Raw genomic sequence first — 20,669 nt, 5'->3', positions numbered from 1 at the left:
CCAAATACAGGAATTTAATGGTGTGGGTGTATTTTATATTTGTACATGTTAATTATTTTTAATAAAATGCTGCTAAAGAATACAGTAGTTAGAGCTCTTATTTTAGGTTTCTTGATTCTGCTCTGGATACAAAGGCACATGAGGGTGACTAAGGGCGTGTATGTTCGGTTTCTAATAATCAGAGCACACATTTAAATGGGGAAGAGGACTGGATGTGCATGAAATCAAGGATTAATTACAGAGTTTTAATTAACTATTGGATTAAAGCTTAAAGCAGCATCGCTTCAATGTCTACATTTTGCAACAGACATTTATCCCAGCTTAAAAAGTGTTTCCGTTTCTATTGTATGAATATCGTTTAAAAAGCTTATTTTTAGATCATTTCCTGTCTTTAAAACTCCTTGGTACTGTAACATGTTTTTTTACCTATAGGAACTTGAAGCCTTGCACCTTGACTTTCTCAGTGGTGCCAGTACTGCCCCGATAAGGGGTTGGTCTCCAAGTTGTGTTTTCAGCGCGCAGCCTCTCTTCTCACGAGGAAGCGGCTGCTGCGTCCCTGTGGTTCTCAGCAGGACGTGGGCACCCAGCTGTGCTAGCGCGAGCTGAGCCAAAGCATCCCCTTGGCAGGCTGCGAAGTTAATGTGGTGTACGACACATAACTAACTTGTCGAAAAGAAAATTCACTGTTCCCTTCCCAGAGCTGGTCACTGCCACTTCTGCTTGGCAAAAGGGACCGTTTAAAAAGGATGGCTGAGAGGACAATTGTCGCAAAAGAAATCCCACAAGCGTGGATCAACCGTTGCTCTTGAAATGGTGGAGCACAAGCAGGGCATGCTAGTATCTGGCTTGCCCACCTTCTGAGCCCAGCCTTCTCTTCAGCCCTGTGATGCAGTCCTCGTAGTGCTCGTCTGGAGGTCAGTGAGCCTAACAGCCATCACTGGTTGAAGACAACCTTGAATTTCATTCCTCATGCTTTGATCCGTCTTGCACTATAGAAGCACGTGTTGGGCTCCTGCACCTGACTAGTGCCCTGTTGTTGTTCTGGACTTGTTCAGACTTAGAAAATCCCCGGGTATGGTCTCTGCAGGAATTTCAGTATAAAGGCAGCAGCTGTTTTCAGATAATCACATGTACTTGCTTGCATGGGACTGGAAGCATGTCCATCTCCTTGTCCTCCACCACCTTGCCTCAGTGACTGCTAAGGAAAATGAGGCACTGTGCTCTAAAACAGCTGCACAGGTTAGCAACTGTCAGTAACTCAGACAAAACTACTTAAATGCAGCCACTAATCTCTTCAGGTGATTTCACAAAGGTACATGTAGTTACAGAAAGCTATTTGAAAAGCAACTGTAAAAGGTGCTGCATGTAAAGATGCATTGTACCCACTAATAAATTGAAAAGTTAGGCAAATAATTAAGAGGTTAAGCACAGTTTCTTCTGCCAGAACCCTGAATCTCCTTGTCTTAGCAGTTGCGCAGAGGTTGGTAAAATACAAGCCTCGGTCTATGTCAAAAAGACACACCCCCAATGATGTGTGGCTGCATCTGGAACGCGGCCCAGCTTCGCACTGCAGTGGCCAAGGTCTCAGAGTTGGGGGCAGAGGGCAGAACCTCTTGTGGAGGCATGAGCATGGCAGAACACTACTATTTAAGAAATGCCAAATGCTGTTCTCGAGATAGACCCTGTGGTAGCCTCACAGCTGAGTTCAGTGTCTCTAAAGGCAAATTATAAACTGAGCTGCCTAAGAAGCCACTCAGGCAGCTGATAAATGCTTGGTGGAAGGCAGAGTTTGATGTGTCACGCGTGTATTTGGAGATGAACGTTAGGTGTCTCTGTTCACTAAAAACTGGGACAACAGAGACTCACCTGCCCACTCAATAGTCTGCCATCATCTGTGCACGGTGAGTGTGAGCAGGGCTTGGAAAGCTGAACTCCTGGAGGAGGCATGTGGTGCCTTGGTGCTTTTCACACTCTGGAGGGGGCTGTCCTGAGGCTGCTGTCCTCACTCACTAGACTGAGGGATTGTACGCTACCCATGTGTAAATAGTCCCTCTCCAGCTTTCCTGTAGGCCCCCTACAGATACTGGAAGGGGCTATAAGGTCTACCCGTAGCCTCCTCTTCTCCAGGCTGAACAACCCCAAGTCTCTCAGCCTGTCCTCACAGGAGAGGTGCTCCAGCCCTCTGAGCATCTTCGTGGCCTCCTCTGGACTCACTCCAACAGGTCCATGTCCTTCTTGTGCTGAGGACTCCAAGCTGGATGCAGTATTAGTAGTGCAAAGGTGTTGTATGGCATACAGTGGCCAGCCCTTGTGAGGCACAGAAGACAGCAGCTGATTTCACTAGTGCTTTGTTCACTGCACAGCTGTACCCAAGCTAAAGCAGCGTTGTTGAGAGGCCAAGTGACTCACAGTGCTAGTGTACCCAGAGGGCTTCCAGGACTGCAGTTGGTAGCTCTTCTGCTGCACTTGGTAGACATGCGATACACAAAATGTGCAGGCAGGCTGTAACCTATAAATCACTGATGCAAGCTTTGATTTTGTTAAATTGAAGATATATTTTCTTAAGTGGGAATGGGACCAGACCCCTAGAGCTCTTGCTCTTCCAATTATGAGACTACAGTAAGATAAAAGAGCACCACTACATGCTCTGATTCTCTCTCTTAACACTCCCACATTCATGTTACGATCTAGCTGCTGATGATCGTTTTTTTTGAACAAGGCTCTTTTGAGCAAAAATAAGAGCAGAAAACAAAGTAGACGCACCACAATAAAACCTCTGAAACCATTCTCCCTTTTCATCGGTGAGAGAATGTGTTGAAGAGTCTTGCTGTTCTGCATTTGTGCAAGGCTAGCACAACAGTCTTGCATAGAACTTGCCAGCCGGAGGTCACGGCACTGCTGTAAGAGGCCAACAGCCCCCATCATCACTACAAAGCAGTCTTTCTGGAACAATGTCTGAAGCCATTCCACAGATACTGTAATAAAAGTTACCATGAATTTGTAACCTCAGAAACAATAATTTATTGGAAGTCACAGATAAACAACAAATATTAACAGATAAAGTGCAAACGTTAGCAAACACTATATTAAATAGGGTGTAATCTATATATAATGGGTGTGCAAGAACCTGGACAACCAGGTCAGAGCACTGGATAAGCTACTTAGATGCATCACGTCTCTGCAACTTAGACAGCGTGGTATTTACTGATTTAAAACTGGCTGGATGCCATATCACTTTCAATATAACATTAAAATAGTGAAATAGTCTCATGAGCTACAGTTCTACTGGACCAAGTTCTGCCTCCATTTATATAAAATTCATGAATGCAATCAAGAGTGGAACCTGTCCCTTAATCTTTTTAAAATTAAAAATTCAATTTAGTGCCTAAAGCCTAATCTTAATTTGATAGAAAATGCTTGTAGTAGATATTCTCAGGCTCAAACCCAATATTGGCTACATGATCCCAAGTAACTAACCTGTAGAAAAATGATCAACACACATGCAGAAATTTAAACCAGTACTGCTTGATAATCTAGAGTCTCTTCAGAAACCCATTTTCAACTTCAGTACTTGCTGTCTTTCAGCTCCAAGAACTTTATACATTCCAAAGCAGTGTCTTCAATGGATTTTGATGAGCCAGTAAGATTTGCAGCTAAGTAAGGCATAACACCTGATGTCACTTGATTGAAGTAACACACCTGTTTAAACAAAAATAAATTGAACAAAAAAACCTATGGATTGCAACAGTTAGTCATTTTTTGCAGAGCCTAGATGAGTATCAAAGTTTTTATGGATATGAATAGAAACACATAGCGCATCTGAAACTGAAGGCAATAACTGCAAAAAGAGTATGCATTGTTTACAGTACTTCAGTGATCTCAGCATCCTCACTATGGCCAGGTCTTCAAGCATCTGTAGGTAAATGTACACAGCAGCGCAGCGAGAAACGTTATGTGTAACCAGTTAAATATACGTGCTTTATGAACAAAGTGGTTCCCTGGAAAAGAATGCCAGCCACTGGGAGTTGCTGAGTGTTTTCAGAAATGTATTTTCTTAAATGAAAAAGTCACAGTCTTCCATGTAAAAGAACAAAAGAGGAACATTGTCATTGGCCCAGAGATAGGATTCAGACTGCATAATTTCTGACATATAAAAGTTAAAATTAAGTGTTTACTCTGAAATAATTCCTTGGACATCCTCTGTAGTCAGTGAAGGGAAATGGACACCAACCACTTTAATGTACACCTTCTAGAAGCGTATTTTAGGAATGAATGAATGACTCTCTGGAGGTGCCTGGCCATCTCTAGAGCTTACTTTAGATTTCGTTCCTAACATTCAGATTGGCCGAAGTTGGGCAAAACAGATTCCACTTTGTGGAATAAAGAACGTCTTAATAACCACACTGAACTCTGGAGAACTGACTCATTCTTTTGTTATATTGCTGTTACTGTTCCAGACTATCAGCTCAAATTAGATTATATGCACATGTAATGCTACAGGAAAGGAGACACAGCTGAGGTCTGCAGAGGCTACTCACCGTACAGGAGCTGTTGCTGTCAGTGTAGATCTGGAATCCAGCACAAAGGATTTTACTTCTGCAGTATTCTGGAGAAGGTGGCATAGACGTAAGGGTAACTGACTTTGCAGCTACTATGTAGGGTTCACTGCATGGCAAGGGGAAGAATCAAACACTTCTTCAACAAGATGTTAAAAAATATACATGTAAATGACTGCAGCTATACCAAAGATATCAATTTCATATGAAGACAAACAAGCTTCTGTATGTTTAAAGATATACGTTAAAGGATTCAGACTAAAGACTCTTCGAGTCTCATTAAGGCTTTGTCACAGACTCCAACTCCACTCCAAGCAAGCACAGTACAGAATGCTGCCTTTTAGAAGTAATGTTAACATGAAGAATTACTGAAAAGAAATTAAGAATAAAGAACGATAAGATACACCAAGTGGTCCCACTCATCCATGTCTCATTATCTAAGAGCAAAAAGAAATCTAATGAAAAAAAATAACGTTAAACTGATCAAGGGACTTTTAAAAACAAATTCAGCATCAAAATTTACAGATACAATAAACGTGTCACACGGAGGTTTCAAGGAAGGCCAAGCACTTCCTTGGATAAGAAAATCTCCAGAATTACATTAAATGGGATTATGAAGTCAATACAAACAAACAAACAGACAAAACTCCTAGTTATGTGCTTCAGCACACTGACAGGGCCTCTGGGACATGTTTTTTTCTGGCCTATTTTCCCTCATGATAAACGACTCCTGAAGAGTCACTGTCAAAGAAGCAATACTGGACTACACTACAAATCTGTGATGTTCTGAATTTACTTCATCGCACCTTCATGTTGCAAAACAAATCTGGTTGTGCAAGCTCAGGTATCAACAACACATGTATTTTAAATTTTAAATCTAATCTAATTTCTTAGAAAACTAAAACATTATCTTTGTCACCCAATGACAGGTCCAGATGAAGGTCAACAGTAATCCAAACTGTGTCTCCAACGTGCTCACAGTTGAACTTGAAATTGCATACTCACCTTTGCTTACAGGGTTGCCTTTGAGACACAAGAATCACAAAGTCTCTGGGTTTACGGCCAGTCATGGGTGGAGACGTAATATAATATATTTTCTCATCTTCATTCACAGCCTGGAGGACTTCACAAGTTCTGCAAATACATTTAACACACACATGCAGACCCCGATGTATGCAATATCATCTCTTATAAAAAACACAGTACAAACACGTATTCCATCCTAACATTAAGCCTATGGTTTTCATGTTCAGGCAGCAAGGAACTGAGAGGAACAAAGAGTGAAAACCGTGGGTTTCTGCAACACCTCATCTGACATCACCTCTCTGTCCCACAAAATTGTTTAAAAGTTCTGCAAGGTGCAGGAGCAATGTCTTAAAAGCATGTCTTTTGCTTACTGTCAGTTCCTGTTTGCAATAACATTGGCTTGTGTGCCATAATACTTGCTGAATCACCAAACATTGTCCATCTGACACACCATAGGAAACACAGTCAGGAAACATTTGCAAAATTTTATTCAAAGTTGTGTTCTACTCTGTTCAGACAAGGACATCTGGGTAGGACACAATCTTTCACTGTCTTGGAAGTACTGATCACTATCTCCAATTTTTCACTACAAAAAATATATCAGTGTTTTCCTTTACACTGTCAGTAATTGATTTATTTAATTCCAGCTTCTACTGCCTCAGCAATAAGCACTGCTAAGCTGATATTCTATTTTGACCAGTCAATCAGGCTTTGTGGTAATCGTAAGAAACGTGAGATTTTGGCTGTAGATATGGAAAATCAACATAATATTTCTTCAGCTTTCATTTGTTACAAGCCATAAATTCAGCAGAGATTGTAAATTTTCAAATATCCCTAAGCTTCCACTTTGACCCTCTGATAAAAATCTTTCAGGATAGAATGACTAACTGAAAAAGCTTCTCCTTTAAGAGAATATTCACCAAATAAAATTAGTATCATATCAATTAAATTGTCTCCAGACATTATTCTACACCACAGAAGGTATAATTAAAAAAAAAAACCAAAACCAAAACCCTTTTACAGCAATTCTGAAACAAACTCCAAATCCTACACACTTTATGTTATTTTTCTCAAAATGTGCATTTTGAAGATCCCCATTTCTTGATTTCTCACTTTGATCGTATGATTCAGCTGAGCATCAGTGTCCCAAACAACACAAACAGGGAGTCCACAGCTTTGCCTTGCTTCTTACAGAGAGCATGCACAATATATTGACCTCGAGTTATATGCAACCTACTCAAATTAACCCTTTCAACATAAATTTGTCTAGGCATGGAAATTTTTTCATTTTAGAAAGGATAACCTCTGTCCCAGCTCTCTCTTTTGACAGTCTAGGGCAACCGTATTTTTAAATCAGACATAGGAGAAATTAAATTTTATTTTTAAGATAAAAAAACCCCAATCCATACTTTGACTAATGAATCTTTAATGTCAACTTCTTACAGCAATTCCTTATTAATTAGGTAGAAAAGTGTCAACATCTCAAAAAATATTTGTGTCAGAAAAGGTTAGTTGTCAGTGGATTCAACAATCTTAAAGAAAAGGTAAGTTCTTACAAGAAATGTTTGTCCCACTGTTGGCGGAGTGTGAAGTCAGACAAAAGGGAGAAAGCTAGATGCGATGGTATCTTCACTTGCATTTCTACTTTGAATGACAACACATCACCCTCCTCATGAGTCCATATTTTTATCTGAAAAGATTGAATAATATTAAAAACAAAGAATGATTACTATAAATATTTTAACTCATAAATGTTACACATTTAGGTCTTAAGCAGATTTTCTCAGAAGTACATATGAAACTATATCTGACGGATGAAAGGCAGGCGAGTATTCAAGATTAGTTTTACATTAAAATACAGCACAATGTAAAATCAAATATACTGATAGCATAGTGGCATCACATTTTCAGGAATAAAAAACTATCCCTGGTTACTTAAAGCTTTGCAGAAATTTGAAACTACAGAGTAGAATCCATTGGATGTGACACTGGTGAGGAGGAGCAAGCTGGAGTGAGGCCATGCTGGATGAGAGGAGCACTCCTGCAGTATGTGTGAGACTTTATCAAAATAAGACAAACTAAGCAACTGCCCTTTCTGCCACCAGGATTTTGGAACGTATCCAGCAACCCTGCATATTGCAGCTTTGGAGAGCTTATCTAGAGACATCCAAAGGGGATCAGATTTTTTAAAAAGCACTTTCCAAGCTTTGAGAGGGATGACTTTGGACGATATATGGACTGCCTCCTTGATCCAACTCTCCAACCTATGCAGTCCAGTAGTTTGTTTTTAATTAGTAGAGTTCAATCACTTCAGCTCCCATTGTCCATGCAAATCGGTCACACCATTGGCCTATGCTCCCTTCCCCTAAAATGACTTGACATTTCTCTTTCCAAAATATGTTCCTTTTTCTCCCCTATTCTTTACTGTGAAGCAGGGCATGCAGAGTTAAGAATGTGCTGAAAAATTATCTCAAGACACAGTTTTGCCATTCTTATCCCACACTTGCAGTATCTTGTCTTGATTATTTTGGGTCTATATCTAGTTGTAGGCCTGAACCCTAACACAGAGAATTCAAAAGGAATAACCTGCACATAACAATGTATACACAATCCTTGCAAAAGAAGTCCTTCCATAACCCCTGTATAATGGAAGAAGATGAGTACAAGTGAGTGCTTAGAATCAGTGGACTTCATTGCCAAATTTTAATGTGATATGCTAATTTGCTTCTCAGATCCTAGAAAGTTTTAGCAGATTTTCATTTCCAAGTGATACAAAATTCATGAGTTTCATCATCTCGGTGGCTCTTTTTTGCTATATCAAAAATTAACAATTTTTGGCTTACAGAGCATTTGTGCAGCAACACAGATTTTGTATGTTGTTGTATTTTCATGTTTTGGAACAGAAAAAAAAAACCAACATAAACCAGCAAGCATCTTGCTGAAGTGAAGTTCGGTGTAAAACAAAGGGCCCAGAAGCTTTAGAGACCAGCTACAGGATGCATGGATTCCTCTGAGGCATAGGGAAGAAATCACGTTGTCTTAGGAGTCTTCTAGACTTAAAAATCATGAAATGAAGTAGGAGGTGCAGCTGTTAAAACACCTCCCTGCTATGTGAACATTGTCAAGGCTAGATTACTTCTATCAGCCTGCAGTCTTGCGGCTCTATGTCAAAGAGCTCACGGTGCCACTTTTCTACCTTAAAAAACTATCCATCAACTTTGGGTCATTCTAATCCCAGGGAAAACAGAACAAATCCTCTGCATATAAAGAAGAACAGGCTGCTTCACAAAACCTGCCTTCTAAAATATGTAATCCCAAAATACAGTTAAGTCTAATGTCTTTGACAGTCTCCCCACAGTTTGATTGCCTTTAAGCAGAGCTCTGATCCTACAACCTGCGTCCTACTATTTGTTCTTCCTGCCTCTCCCCAAAAAGACATTTCATGGACACTGAAGAGATCTGGAGTGGAGATGTTGCCATGCGTGTCTATCAGAGAAGGTTAAGTAGTTGTTCTATGCCTACGCTGCTGAATACCCTAAATACAGGGATCAAGACCTGGTACATGAGTGCAGAGAACAGAAGACTGGTATGATGTGTGTTTGGTGGCCTGCATTGCCTAAGGGAAGATGTTCTGAGCTAGATACTATTTCCTAAGGGATACTTCCTTGTGCTCACATTTGCAAAAGTGACAAAAGTGAGCATGAAACAGTGATAAATGAGCCAAACTAGTATTTGCCAATGGTAAGTTTCATTAACTGGAGCTGGCAGAAAGCCTTCTTTGGAGCTCCATCTATACCAGCATTTAGGGACTTCAGCACACTGGAGAAGTTGACCAGATAAAGTCCAAGATAGGTTTCACTCTTATTTTCTTTGCCAAAGAGCAAATAAAGAGCCAAAGAGCACCTCGTGAGTTAATTTATAGGTAAGCATACAGTCACGCATGTGCACAAGTGTGCCCTCTGCCTACTGTCCGCTGACACCCACACTTTGTCAGCAGTCTACCTTGTGCCTGCAAGTAGATGCTAAATAAGAAAGAAGACTTACTTACGGAATAAATGGTATACAACAATCATAAGTATGGTTTGCTGTCACTGTTCACTGCATACGTCCTTCCAGAAAAAAAAAGTTAGTGTGCTACCTTGAAGCCCTGCCACTTCTTTAAGGAATATCTAATGATTGATAATGGCAGATTATGTAGAAATGTTCAGAACAATAGGCTACTCTCCACCCATTGACAGCATCAGTGTGATTTGCATCCTACATCCCGCCTGAGATTTTGCTGGATAGCTACTACAATTACACAGAACAGCAGCTAGAAAAAGGTACTCAAGATTTTCCACCAGAGAAGGCAGATCTTACTATCAACACAATTCTAAGATACCCAAAAAGGGAAGAAAGTTCCAGGCTCCAGTAATACTGGAAGGCACCTGGTGGCTTGCTGAGAGAGAGAAGTAACATCATGCTGTCTAAAACATCATCCAGAATGTGCATGGGTTTTGGGTTTTTGTATGAAGTCATTTCTTCACAACATTTGGTGCTGGTTCTATTACAGGTTTCAAGCATTTAGGGTTAAGAAAGAAACTGAGACTGTGGCAGTCTCAGTGGATGCAGAAAGGAAGTATCACGTGGATAATAATACAGTCTTAGCAGAGGCTTGAAAATAATGCTCAGTGTTTCAGTCTGATTATTTAAGCTTGCTTTTTCCAGCATGAGTGCCATCATTTAACTGGCGTAACAGGGTTTACTGAAAGTCATTAACCACTGGAACAACCTACACATGGAATTGGCATATTTGCCATCACTGGAAATCCTTAGGATTTATATATGCTCTTAGTCAAGTGGCTTATTGGCTAGATGCAAGATCAGTAACTGAAGTTTAATAGCCTGTGACATGCAGGAGGTCAGACTAAAAGACTTTAAGAGTCTTTTCTTTTTCCTGTCCCAAAACTTCTCTGAATCTACGCGATCTTAAAATAGTGTCACTAACCATATTTCAGAAAACAAACCTTAAGAGATGTCTCTCAATAGTTTGGAAAACATGCACTGTGACTAGGTTAAAACTGAGTTTCCCAGCTAAGTTATCTTGCTACTGGTTTTCTTAACAGCATCTTCCTATCCTAAAACTGGCTTACACAAGCTCCCTTACTGATTTTGAGCTTATAACACTGACTGATGAACAGAGAAGTACTTTGCTTTCAGGCTTTTGTAATTTTTTTAATAGAAAAAGGTCAGCAAGACAGACATCTGAAAGAAAAAACATCCATAGAAAGAGTCAAGTGGTCTTCTGAGAAGACCAAGACTGAAAAATACTGTATATAAATTGCTGCCACCTGCTGACTGGCAGTGACCACTTGGAATTATCACAAGATAATACCTACTACTTAGAAACATCTCCCATGCTGCAAAGCTGGTAAAGGCAGCATATTACAGACTGTCATACACATTTTGCTTATCACAGTGACACCAGAAGCCCCACAGATTGTCAACAGCACTTCCTAAACAAAGATGTCCAAGTTTGGTGTTTTGCTGGAATCAAACAATATGGCCAAACAAAAACACAGAAGCAGGTCAGTTGTGGCAAAGAAAATGTCTTAAGAAGTGAGATACAGGTTTGTTTGTGTTTTTACACTCTCCTGTGTGTTGCTCAACAAGCCAAACCGATCAGTTGCTGACAAGCCTGCCTTTATGGCATTCCAAGTGCTATGTTCACCAATCATTCAGACCATCTTCAACTCCTCCATGGCACTGCCAGGTTGCACAGCTCTCTGGACAATCAGCATGTCAGGGAAACTCTGGGAGTTTTGGTTTTCAACCCTAGCCATAGTAAAACCAAACACTGCCAATCCAATGTATTTATTTACAAATGTAAAATGTTGCTTTTCTCCACCCACCTCTTGTGGTGAAACCTAACTAAAGTGACTATGTAACAATGCCACAATTATGCACTTACATCATTCAGTGTACTGGTTATCTCCCATCCTGGTTTTGCTGCTAGGTGTGTCAGTGCAGCTATATTGCTGTAACTCACATATGCCTGAAACATAAGATACATTTCTGAAAATGAAGGGATAAAGGTACATTTCACATTTCACATTGCAGAAATGAGATGCTCTTCTTCTATCTTTTTACCCCTCAATCGCAAACCAGTGTGTATTTTTCCCCTAAGTGTTTTCCTTCCAGAAAACACAGCCCAGTAGTTCCTGAATTAAATAGTTTCAATAGCTAGATTATGTGCTCACATGGCTGTTGGCAAAACAGCCCTAATTAAACAACAACAAAATACCACTTCAGGCTTCTCCAATTATAAAGCAGTGCAGAAAAACTGTGACCACCAGAGAGATAATACAGGTAACCTCTCAGGCTACTAAATTAATGGTTTTGTCCATCTTCCTCCAAAGTAATTAAAATCTATTAGAAAATTAACCTCTTCATTGCTATCACGCTGTGGTCTATCTTGGCAATTGCTCTACACAGCAGGCTCAGAGCAGAGAAACTGCAAATACATCCATTATTTATGCTTGACTACAGTGGATGGAATTCTCATTTAACCACAGTATAAAGAGAATACAGCCTTAGAGTCTTTAATGACAAGTTTTAATTTAATATTAAATAAATCTTAAGTAAGCCATTTTTATCATTGTTTGCATATTTATGGTTGTTGTTTTACAGAAAAGAAATGCTACTTCAAACAGTGGAGGTGCCACTGTTAACGGCAAATCTCTTCGTGCATTACAATTCTCAACTATTTACTTTTTCATGTAGTGGAAAAATTCCCAGCAAAATTTCTGGGAGCTGCTGAGATCTTAAATGCAATGAAATTTTAACGGCAAAAATTTGACACTGAAACAACATTTAGGGTGTCTACAAACCCACTTAAATTCAGGTTCATCACTATTCATTTCACGACACAGGCCCATTCTATGGCCTAGCATGTCCAAGCCAAAAATATGTACCACTTGATACAGAGGATCTATGAAAGAACGTTAAGTTTTCACCTCTCTTTCCCATAGAAACAAAATTTATGCTATTTCACTCTTCACGTCTGTTGGTATTGCCATGTCTCTCCCCCGACCTTTAGCATTTACTAATCGGTCTCCTCACAGCAATTTTTGAGGAAGTCAATGGCTGGATGCAGATAAAAAAAAACCCAAACCAATTCCTCTGCAGGAGAATTCAGCTTTTTTTTAAAAGCTGAGGACACTGGGATAGAAATCTGCAGGAGACCTTACAGCTCAGCTGCGTAAGGGACCACTTGTTAAAAAAGTCTATCTTAAAAGACAATTTTTATGTTTTGTATGAAACCTACTCTTAAATCAATCATCTACTCTCTTTTTTTCAGAAGAAAAAAAAAAATTCATCTTATTATACATTTATCCATTCTTCCATGACTATCATAATGCTTAAATACAGAAGGTCCACTTTGGACAGTGATACAGCCTGTACAACTGTTTTACATAACCAAAAAGTGTACAAATACACCATTTCATGTAAGTAGACAATAAGGACACCATCTACAGATTACCTGGTTGCTTCTCTCCCAGGAATCAGAAGGTTTGTCTTCCTTAGCAGACAGCATGCATTTTCTAAAACAAAATTCAAAAGAAAAATAATGGCACGAATTTGATTCTCTACACTTTCTTCTATATATGCTAGAAACAATCACTTTTATAGGCTTAAGTGTCTTCTAAATACTTTACAGGTATTTTATCAATTTTCAGTTGCAAGACAGGTTGCAATGACTCCTTTTTCTTCCCAAGAAAGACGGGGAAACAAAATAACCTATAGAGCAACGAGTTTTTGAGACAAGCGGCCTCTAATAATTTCAGTGCAACTCAAGCAAAATTAGTTGAAAAGTTAAGGAACATAACAGTTATCTTTGTGGAGACTTCGACTACTTAATAAATGATCACTTTTTTTAGAGGATACATTAAAAAGTTAAGTTTTCAAAATCAAGTTCTCATTGTAACCCAACTATACCTGGCTAGTCGAATTCTCCTTCGGGCAATAGCTCCATGGTATCGCCTCATATCATCCTTTATAAAAAGTAAACCAGACAGTAACACATCTGATTATTTTAGGACACCCTCTAAAAAACAGACAACTAAACCTTATTTCTTACAGATGGAGAAACACCAGAGATGTATTCCAAATAAATAAAGAACTGTAGTCTGCACATTGGACTTTCCCCAGATTAACATGAGTCAGTGATTCACTTTTGATTTGACAATATTCCCTTAAATTTGCAAAAACAATCCAATAAAAAAGTTGTATCACAGTAGCATACCTGTAGCACTTTTTGGTCCTAAACCAGTGGCAGCTGGGCAGTGCACCACACACATTATGTTCTTTCTAAATGCGCCACCCACCAAATAAACCATTTATCCAGTTCATCACCACCTGATGTTCAACGCACAAAGGAAGCATGGAAGAATTACTATCTTAGTGCACATGGATCTGGGACACAGAGCAAGCACTGTGCAAACAGATGTGATCTGCCCTTCAAGGTGGCAGGTCTTTCCCTTCCTGTATTATTACTCTGCCAGGGTGGATTATTTTTTTTGAAACACATAAGTGACCCAAGAGCATACACCACAGCAAACTACATTAAAGGTCAATAGGACTTGTAATCTTGAAGGATATGCCACTTTGGAAAAAGCTTCTTTTTTTCTACTTTTAAGAACTGACATGTAGCTTCTGGAATAAGAATTGTTTCCAGATCAATGCATCTCAGCCTTCCTTACACCAATCCTTCATAATATTTTTTGAAGACATCTCTTGCCTGTTCTAGAGCACTGCCATACCAGCTGTCACTTTCAGTCAAATGACCACTGAAAGTTTAAATTATCTTGAGCACATACTAATTTTCCCAGATTTGTTTGCTTGACCTGAAGGAATGGGTGCACATGTTCCTATCCTGACACTTAGCTTGTGGATGCCCCTCTAGACAAGTCTTTAAGGGAAGCACGTTTTTCTCACAGAAACTAATCTGCTATGGCTTTTTCTAAAAATTACTATATATATATATATTTTTTTTTTTTTTTTTAAGAGGAAGGGTCAGTTTTTCCTCTTGGAACAGTCTGTAATGGGCAGTAGTGAACGTTACTGCCTCATTGCATAGTACACAGGACACCTTGATTTATTTGTCCAGTTGCCATCCCATAAAATGTTAAGTCCATTGATGTTAAATAATCATTTAATTTCTGTCTGTGCTGGCTCTATAAAAATCTCGTAATTGGAGCAGTAAAGTTAATGACAGGAGACATCACAGCAAATAATTCAACAACAGTATTCAAACTGCTCCGAGTGCTTTATGAACCACTTTCAGGGAAACACATGCTGAGATCTCCATGTCAAAGGAACCAGAAAGCCCACCCATGCCATGGGATTTGATTCCTACAGACTTCTTTATTAACTCTATTTCTAATCTTCATTAAGGGTTTAGAAAAAATAACTTTATTCACTGAACACTTATGAGTTTCAGTTAGGTTTTTGCTGTCTGGGCAGCTTCTGCAGTCCATGGAAATTGCACAAGACAGGAGACAGAGATAGGTGCAAACGTGCGTAAAGCAGATTCTTCTTCCCTGTCCATCAACTAATTACAGAATTTCTAATGATGACCACCCTCCACGTTTTGGATGACTGAAGTTAGCAATGACAAATCTCTTCCTCAAAGGCAAACATTTCATTTAGAGGTTTTCTCTTCTGCACCTCCCTGTTTAGTCCTTGCTTTCCCAGCAAGGTTATATGGCTATGTGACATGCAGTGAGCTGGGCTGGACCACATAATCTCATGTATGCATTCATCCTGCTCCTGAGGATAAGACCTGACCTTTGTAATAGGTTTGATTCTGGGGAAAGGGAGCAGCTCTCCTTTGTCATTTACAGTGTTAAAAATGAGAAATGCGCTGTTAATATGCCGTGCTTGGTTCTTGATCCATTCTTCACAGTTGTAAGCCTCAACACGAACACCAACCTCGACACTGAAATAAAAGTTTAAATTAATTATTGAACTACAACAAGTGATGCAGAAGCAGCCCTGAGACATACTAAAAAGGGCTGATGTACACTTTCCTGTGTGCAGGAAGCCTGACTGAAATAGTTTCTGTAGCATACAAAATAAATTACTCAGTCTGGACAGACTGATTTCAGAAGTAAAATAAAAGGTGTCACTAGATAAATAGCATCAATAAAAAGAGCAAAAATTGAGCTAAGTAGTAAAATATGAACACCAGTAAGCATACTATGAGAACAGACAGCAAAGGTGAACTGGATGACATTGATTTGACATTCAGCAGAAGCATAGCATGAAGGTAATTCGTGCCCTACTAGTGTCCTGTGGGGACCAAATACATCTACAAAGAAAACATAGAACAGCAATGCCAGGACAACGTTTGCCTCATGTACAGAATTTGGAAGAGGAATTACTTTAGCTTCTGACTTCTTGTGGTTTGTCTTGCTACATCTCTTGCAGCTGCTGAACATGTCCTCCTGCTCTAGGTTCCACTGATGGAACAAGGCCCCATGTAAGTTATATCACACCCCTGGCATAGCCAGAGGGTCTGTTGGCCCAAGGCGCCATTCATGTAGACGGGGAAACAGCCTAGCAGAGAGGTGCCAAAGGTCAGAGGAGAGTCATTCTCTGTGATGCAAACGCAACAGTAGCCCTAAAACTGCAGAGGAGATAGTGCATGCGAAGAAGAGAGAGAGAGAGTTAACCATTAGCAGGCAGGATCTGTGCAAGATTGCTCAACAGCCACACCACCAAATTCCAGGAGATGGTGGTTCGGTGTGCCAAAATCTGTGTTTCGTGCGCAGGGTGACCATATACACAGCTAAAGATAAAATTTCAGCATGGGCTGTAGCCATTTATTCCAAACTGCAACTGGCAAAGCCTCACCCCTGTGTACACCCAAATGAAATGAACTAAACAAAGCATGATTTTTTCCATTAACAAGCAATAAACAGAACCCAGATCTGGAAAGAGATGCCAAGACAGGAAGACTCTAGCAGCAAGCTGAGGCCTTCTGAAGAATCAAAGCTGTGGGACCAACTCATCCTTGAAGATGCCCGAATTTCAGAGTGATATTTATGTTCTGAGTTTGCAGGATTGGGATTTGGTTAGAAATGATCTTTAAATTGAGAGTGAAAGTCAGAGAACAAATTTTTTAAAAACTTTCCCTGAGAAAAGTTTAAAAAAGTACATATAGATAGACAGATATAGATATATCCTTCAAAGCTCCAGCTGAAATGTTATTCATTCAATAATGCAAATCCTACTGATAGCTGAAACCTGAAACACTCAGTTAGGCTGGTCCTAGAGACGTCAAGGAAGACAAGCAGATGAGGAGCTTTACCTATTCTGGAATGTATTGTTCACAATTGCATTGAAGACAAGGCGGTCACCCACGACGGACGGTCCCCAGAATTTAAACATATTGACTGATTTCAAAATGGGGTATGAACGACAAAGGCGGCTGGAAAATAAAGCAACAGAGATAGAGAGCAAAACATACAGCTGTGTTAAAGAACCTCCTTTGTTATGTTTGAAGTAGGTAGCAGTTAGAGCAACAAGGTTTGCACAACCTAGAAGATCACTATATTACACTAATTTATTCCATAACCCACTGAAATACAGTTAACATGTTCAGCTCCGAGAGTACATAATTCCAGGTTCAAACATAATAATACCACTTATGTCATGCTGTTTCATTTTCAACACACTTTACAAACACCGACTAATTAATTCTCACGGCTTGATACTACCTTCTTTTGGAGACAGACCATGAATCCCTTACAAACAGAGTAACCACTTACTTCACAGAGTTTCATTAATTTCTGTATGATTGCACGGGGTGTAGGATATTGTTCATGATGTAAAAATGCCAGATCATAAAGCCTTCAAACAATTAAAAGAAACCTGATCAGAAAGGTTGAGCATCAGAAACAGTGTTCAAGCAAAGCAACGTCAATCTATCTATTCCTTTTAATATTGATACTTTTTTGCTTGTTTGTCAGATGATTTCTGCTAGTGTTATATGAGGTAAGAATAAAAAACTACTCCTATAACCGCCAAATGCATAGTTGGTTTTGGTTTTTATTTTAATTTGGTCTTTTAACTATGTGCAGTTCACTACTGATGCTGAGCTGGGAAACTCATCTTTACACATACAAAGGGGTTGAAAGATGTTGAACTGATCAATTATCAATTCAGAAATGCAGAACTGTTGGCTAAATTCAAAAGCTGAGGGCACAATAGTGGATTACAAACACACAAGTCTTAGTAGTTCTGTTCCCTTTGCCCTTCCAATTGCATAGTGCATTGTTCACTCACCTGTCTTTCCTTAGTTTGGACCTGATCCTGTACTGTGTTCAATTGCATGTAATCAGGTTCAGCTGGATTATCTTACTGCACCTCTTTGAACTGCTTGTGCAATAAGTTGTAGCTACTCTGGTAAAACTCAGCTAGTCTAGTGCAGAAGGTTGCCTGTGCCAGGTGAGTACCCTTTCCATAAGCTTACTAACAGAGCTACTCTTTGGACAGCAAAGTGGACAAACAGATATACACCTAATCAAAGCTAAACAGCTAAAGAAAAAGCTTTGCAATACTGTGTCATCTACACTAGGGAATTCCAACAACCCACCACTTTTCTGACCTTCACAGACATTCCAGAAAAAATTTGCAGTACAGATACAGCTTAAGGGTTTGTGGAATTGGAATCTAGTCTGCAAGCTCTCTGGAGTGAGCAAAAATTAGGTTTCTTCAGCAGTTCGGTATGTAGTCAAAGCCCCATTCTTGACTGGGATTTCTGTGCATCACATGAACAGCGAACAATACACAATAATGCCATTTATTTTTAGATTTTGAAAAAAAACACACTCTATTCTGATGTTTGCAAAACTCCTCAATAAGAATCTCATATGCACATCTGAGAAGAGATTTTTCATTGTGCAGTTTTTCAACTTGAAAAATACAAAAATACAACTTTGTAGTGTTCCTAGCTTTTAACTCAACTGCACTCTGCAAACTAATGTACCAGTATCGTTAAATGCACACAATTATCTGTAGCTAATTAATTGACTGGTACATCTTTTTAATAGACTAATACATTCAAACGACTTTGTAATTTCATTAAGAATAATTTGCTTTTCTGATTTAAAACGCTAAATGGTGATCTTATTTCCAATGTTCACTATAAAGATGCAAACACAACATTATTGAAAATGAGAGGAAGAAACCAGAAATTTGGCCTAAATATTTCATTTTTCCTGGAAAACTATATTTTGAATGCTTTTACTTCAAATGTAAGAAATAAGAAAGTACAGATCTGGTTCAAACTAATATTACTAATATTCAAATAGCTTTATTGCTATCTGCAAGATTTCCATTGACTGTCCAGTCAAAAACGTGGAGGGGAGAGGAGGGTGAGTAACTACTAAAACGCCCTTAGAAATTTATTTTTCAAGGGTTAGCCCTCCTCTTCCATTCCTTCATGAGTTTGTGCCCATAGCAACTCTTAGCTGGCACCTTCAAAGGCCAGGTCTAATCGCGAGTTGCCTCACAAAAGGTTTATAGTGATACTAGCTATTTCTCAAGCATAAACTACAAAATCTCTGTTTTCAACAAGCTTCTGTCACCAGCTATTATTCCTGAAATTTTCAACATGATAAATCATGCTTGACATTCATTATGTCCAAGAAAATTTTTTCACTACTTGGCTTCCTGATGTTTTCCTTCTCTTTTTAAAACTAAATGTGACTCTCACTAGGTAAAATTTATCAAATAAAAACAGGTAAATATTTTGGGCCATATTATGGCAAAAACCTGAAACAGTCCCTTTGAAGCCAATGAAATTACACACTGGGGTAAGGTCAGTGCATTCTAATATTACTAAAGCAAGTTGTTTATCCAACTACTACAGAAAACCCGTTGTTATCAGTACAACTACTGGCTACAAATCAAAACTATATGAATAATGAATGGAGAAGTCATTTAATTATTAAAGTTAAAAAGCAAAAACACATCTAACATCCCTGCAGTGAATTAGGTCACTTGGTATGCAAGGAGAATTCAAACTGAAACTCAAGTGTTGCTTACAAAGAAGCTTTGTATAGAGTCCAAGAACAAGGAGGGAGAAAAACAACGGTTTGATTTCAGGGGAAGAGAAATGACTGTATGCCTAGGCCATACCGACAAGCAATGCTAGGCAGTGTCACAAAAATACTTTGCACATATTACCTGAAGATGTCAGAGCCCTTTAAACTGCTAAAACTATTACAACCTATAAGATAAGTAACTCAGAGAGACTGAAAGGTTAAGTGACTTGCTGAAGGTTGTGAATCCATTCTGTGTGCACACCAACAAAATATAACCTGTTTCTTTTGAGTCTCCTTCTCTGACTTACTCTTCCTTCTGGTATAATGATCTGCAAGTTAACATTCAGAAGGCTGTTTGTTTTGAGGTACCATTTGATACAAGGTCAGTATCGGTTTTATCCTGACTTAGCAACTAACTCCGCTTTTAAAACACCCCACCAACCACAAGGAGGCCAAGTTTCCATTCCTATTTCCAATGCTGACTTTCTGCAGAGATTCTCAGGAGGATAACATAGCCTCTTTTGCCTTAGGGTCTGCATGTGTAACAAAAGAAGAATAATATTTGACTCCCGCAGTGATGTGGCATGCTGTGGGAACTGCACCACATAAATAGTTCAAAGGCCTCCTGCAATCTGAGAAGGAAGAAAAGTCACTAAGGTTTGGTTCTGTATTTTTCATAAAATAAATCCCTGTGAAACCTTAATACTAAAATCACATCCATTCAGAACCATATGGAAAGACTACATGTAGAAAAGTACCTTGCTGAAATACTTGCCACTGTCTCCATCCAAGCCATGATCTGGCCACCAAAAGTGTTTCCGTGATGGTTTGCATGAGGAGGCTGGACAAGCTCAATACTCTGTACATGGGTAAGGTCAGTTGAAACTGCATCTTCCTCTTCAAAAGAATCTGAAATACAGCAGCAATGTATAAATGAAGTATTTCAGCTAGTAACTCTGATAGCCAGGAAGAAAATATCCACAGTTACCGAAGC

General features: G+C 39.2%; 1 protein-coding gene across 2 annotated transcripts in view; it reads right to left on the bottom strand.

Moving 5' to 3' along the window:
• Positions 1-13: 13 nt before the first annotated feature.
• ACOT12 (acyl-CoA thioesterase 12) overlaps positions 14-20,669 on the bottom strand; it is a 33,054-nt gene continuing 12,398 nt past the window's right edge. For both annotated transcript variants that reach the window (XM_063319633.1, XM_063319634.1), the window contains 10 exons: positions 20,434-20,584; positions 16,936-17,055; positions 15,411-15,561; positions 13,560-13,615; positions 13,105-13,165; positions 11,533-11,616; positions 7,139-7,272; positions 5,562-5,690; positions 4,539-4,665; positions 14-3,699 (listed from right to left, as the gene is read on the bottom strand). In XM_063319633.1, coding sequence (XP_063175703.1) covers positions 3,565-3,699; positions 4,539-4,665; positions 5,562-5,690; positions 7,139-7,272; positions 11,533-11,616; positions 13,105-13,165; positions 13,560-13,615; positions 15,411-15,561; positions 16,936-17,055; positions 20,434-20,584 — 1,148 coding nt within the window. In that variant the 3' untranslated portion in view covers positions 14-3,564. The remainder of the gene's footprint in view (positions 3,700-4,538; positions 4,666-5,561; positions 5,691-7,138; positions 7,273-11,532; positions 11,617-13,104; positions 13,166-13,559; positions 13,616-15,410; positions 15,562-16,935; positions 17,056-20,433; positions 20,585-20,669) is intronic.

Source organism: Chroicocephalus ridibundus, chromosome Z, assembly GCF_963924245.1.
Source record: "Chroicocephalus ridibundus chromosome Z, bChrRid1.1, whole genome shotgun sequence".
NCBI classification, from domain to species: Eukaryota; Metazoa; Chordata; class Aves; order Charadriiformes; family Laridae; genus Chroicocephalus; species Chroicocephalus ridibundus.
The sequence above is the reverse complement of the archived record's forward strand: the minus strand, read 5'-3'. Positions and strand labels throughout refer to the sequence as shown.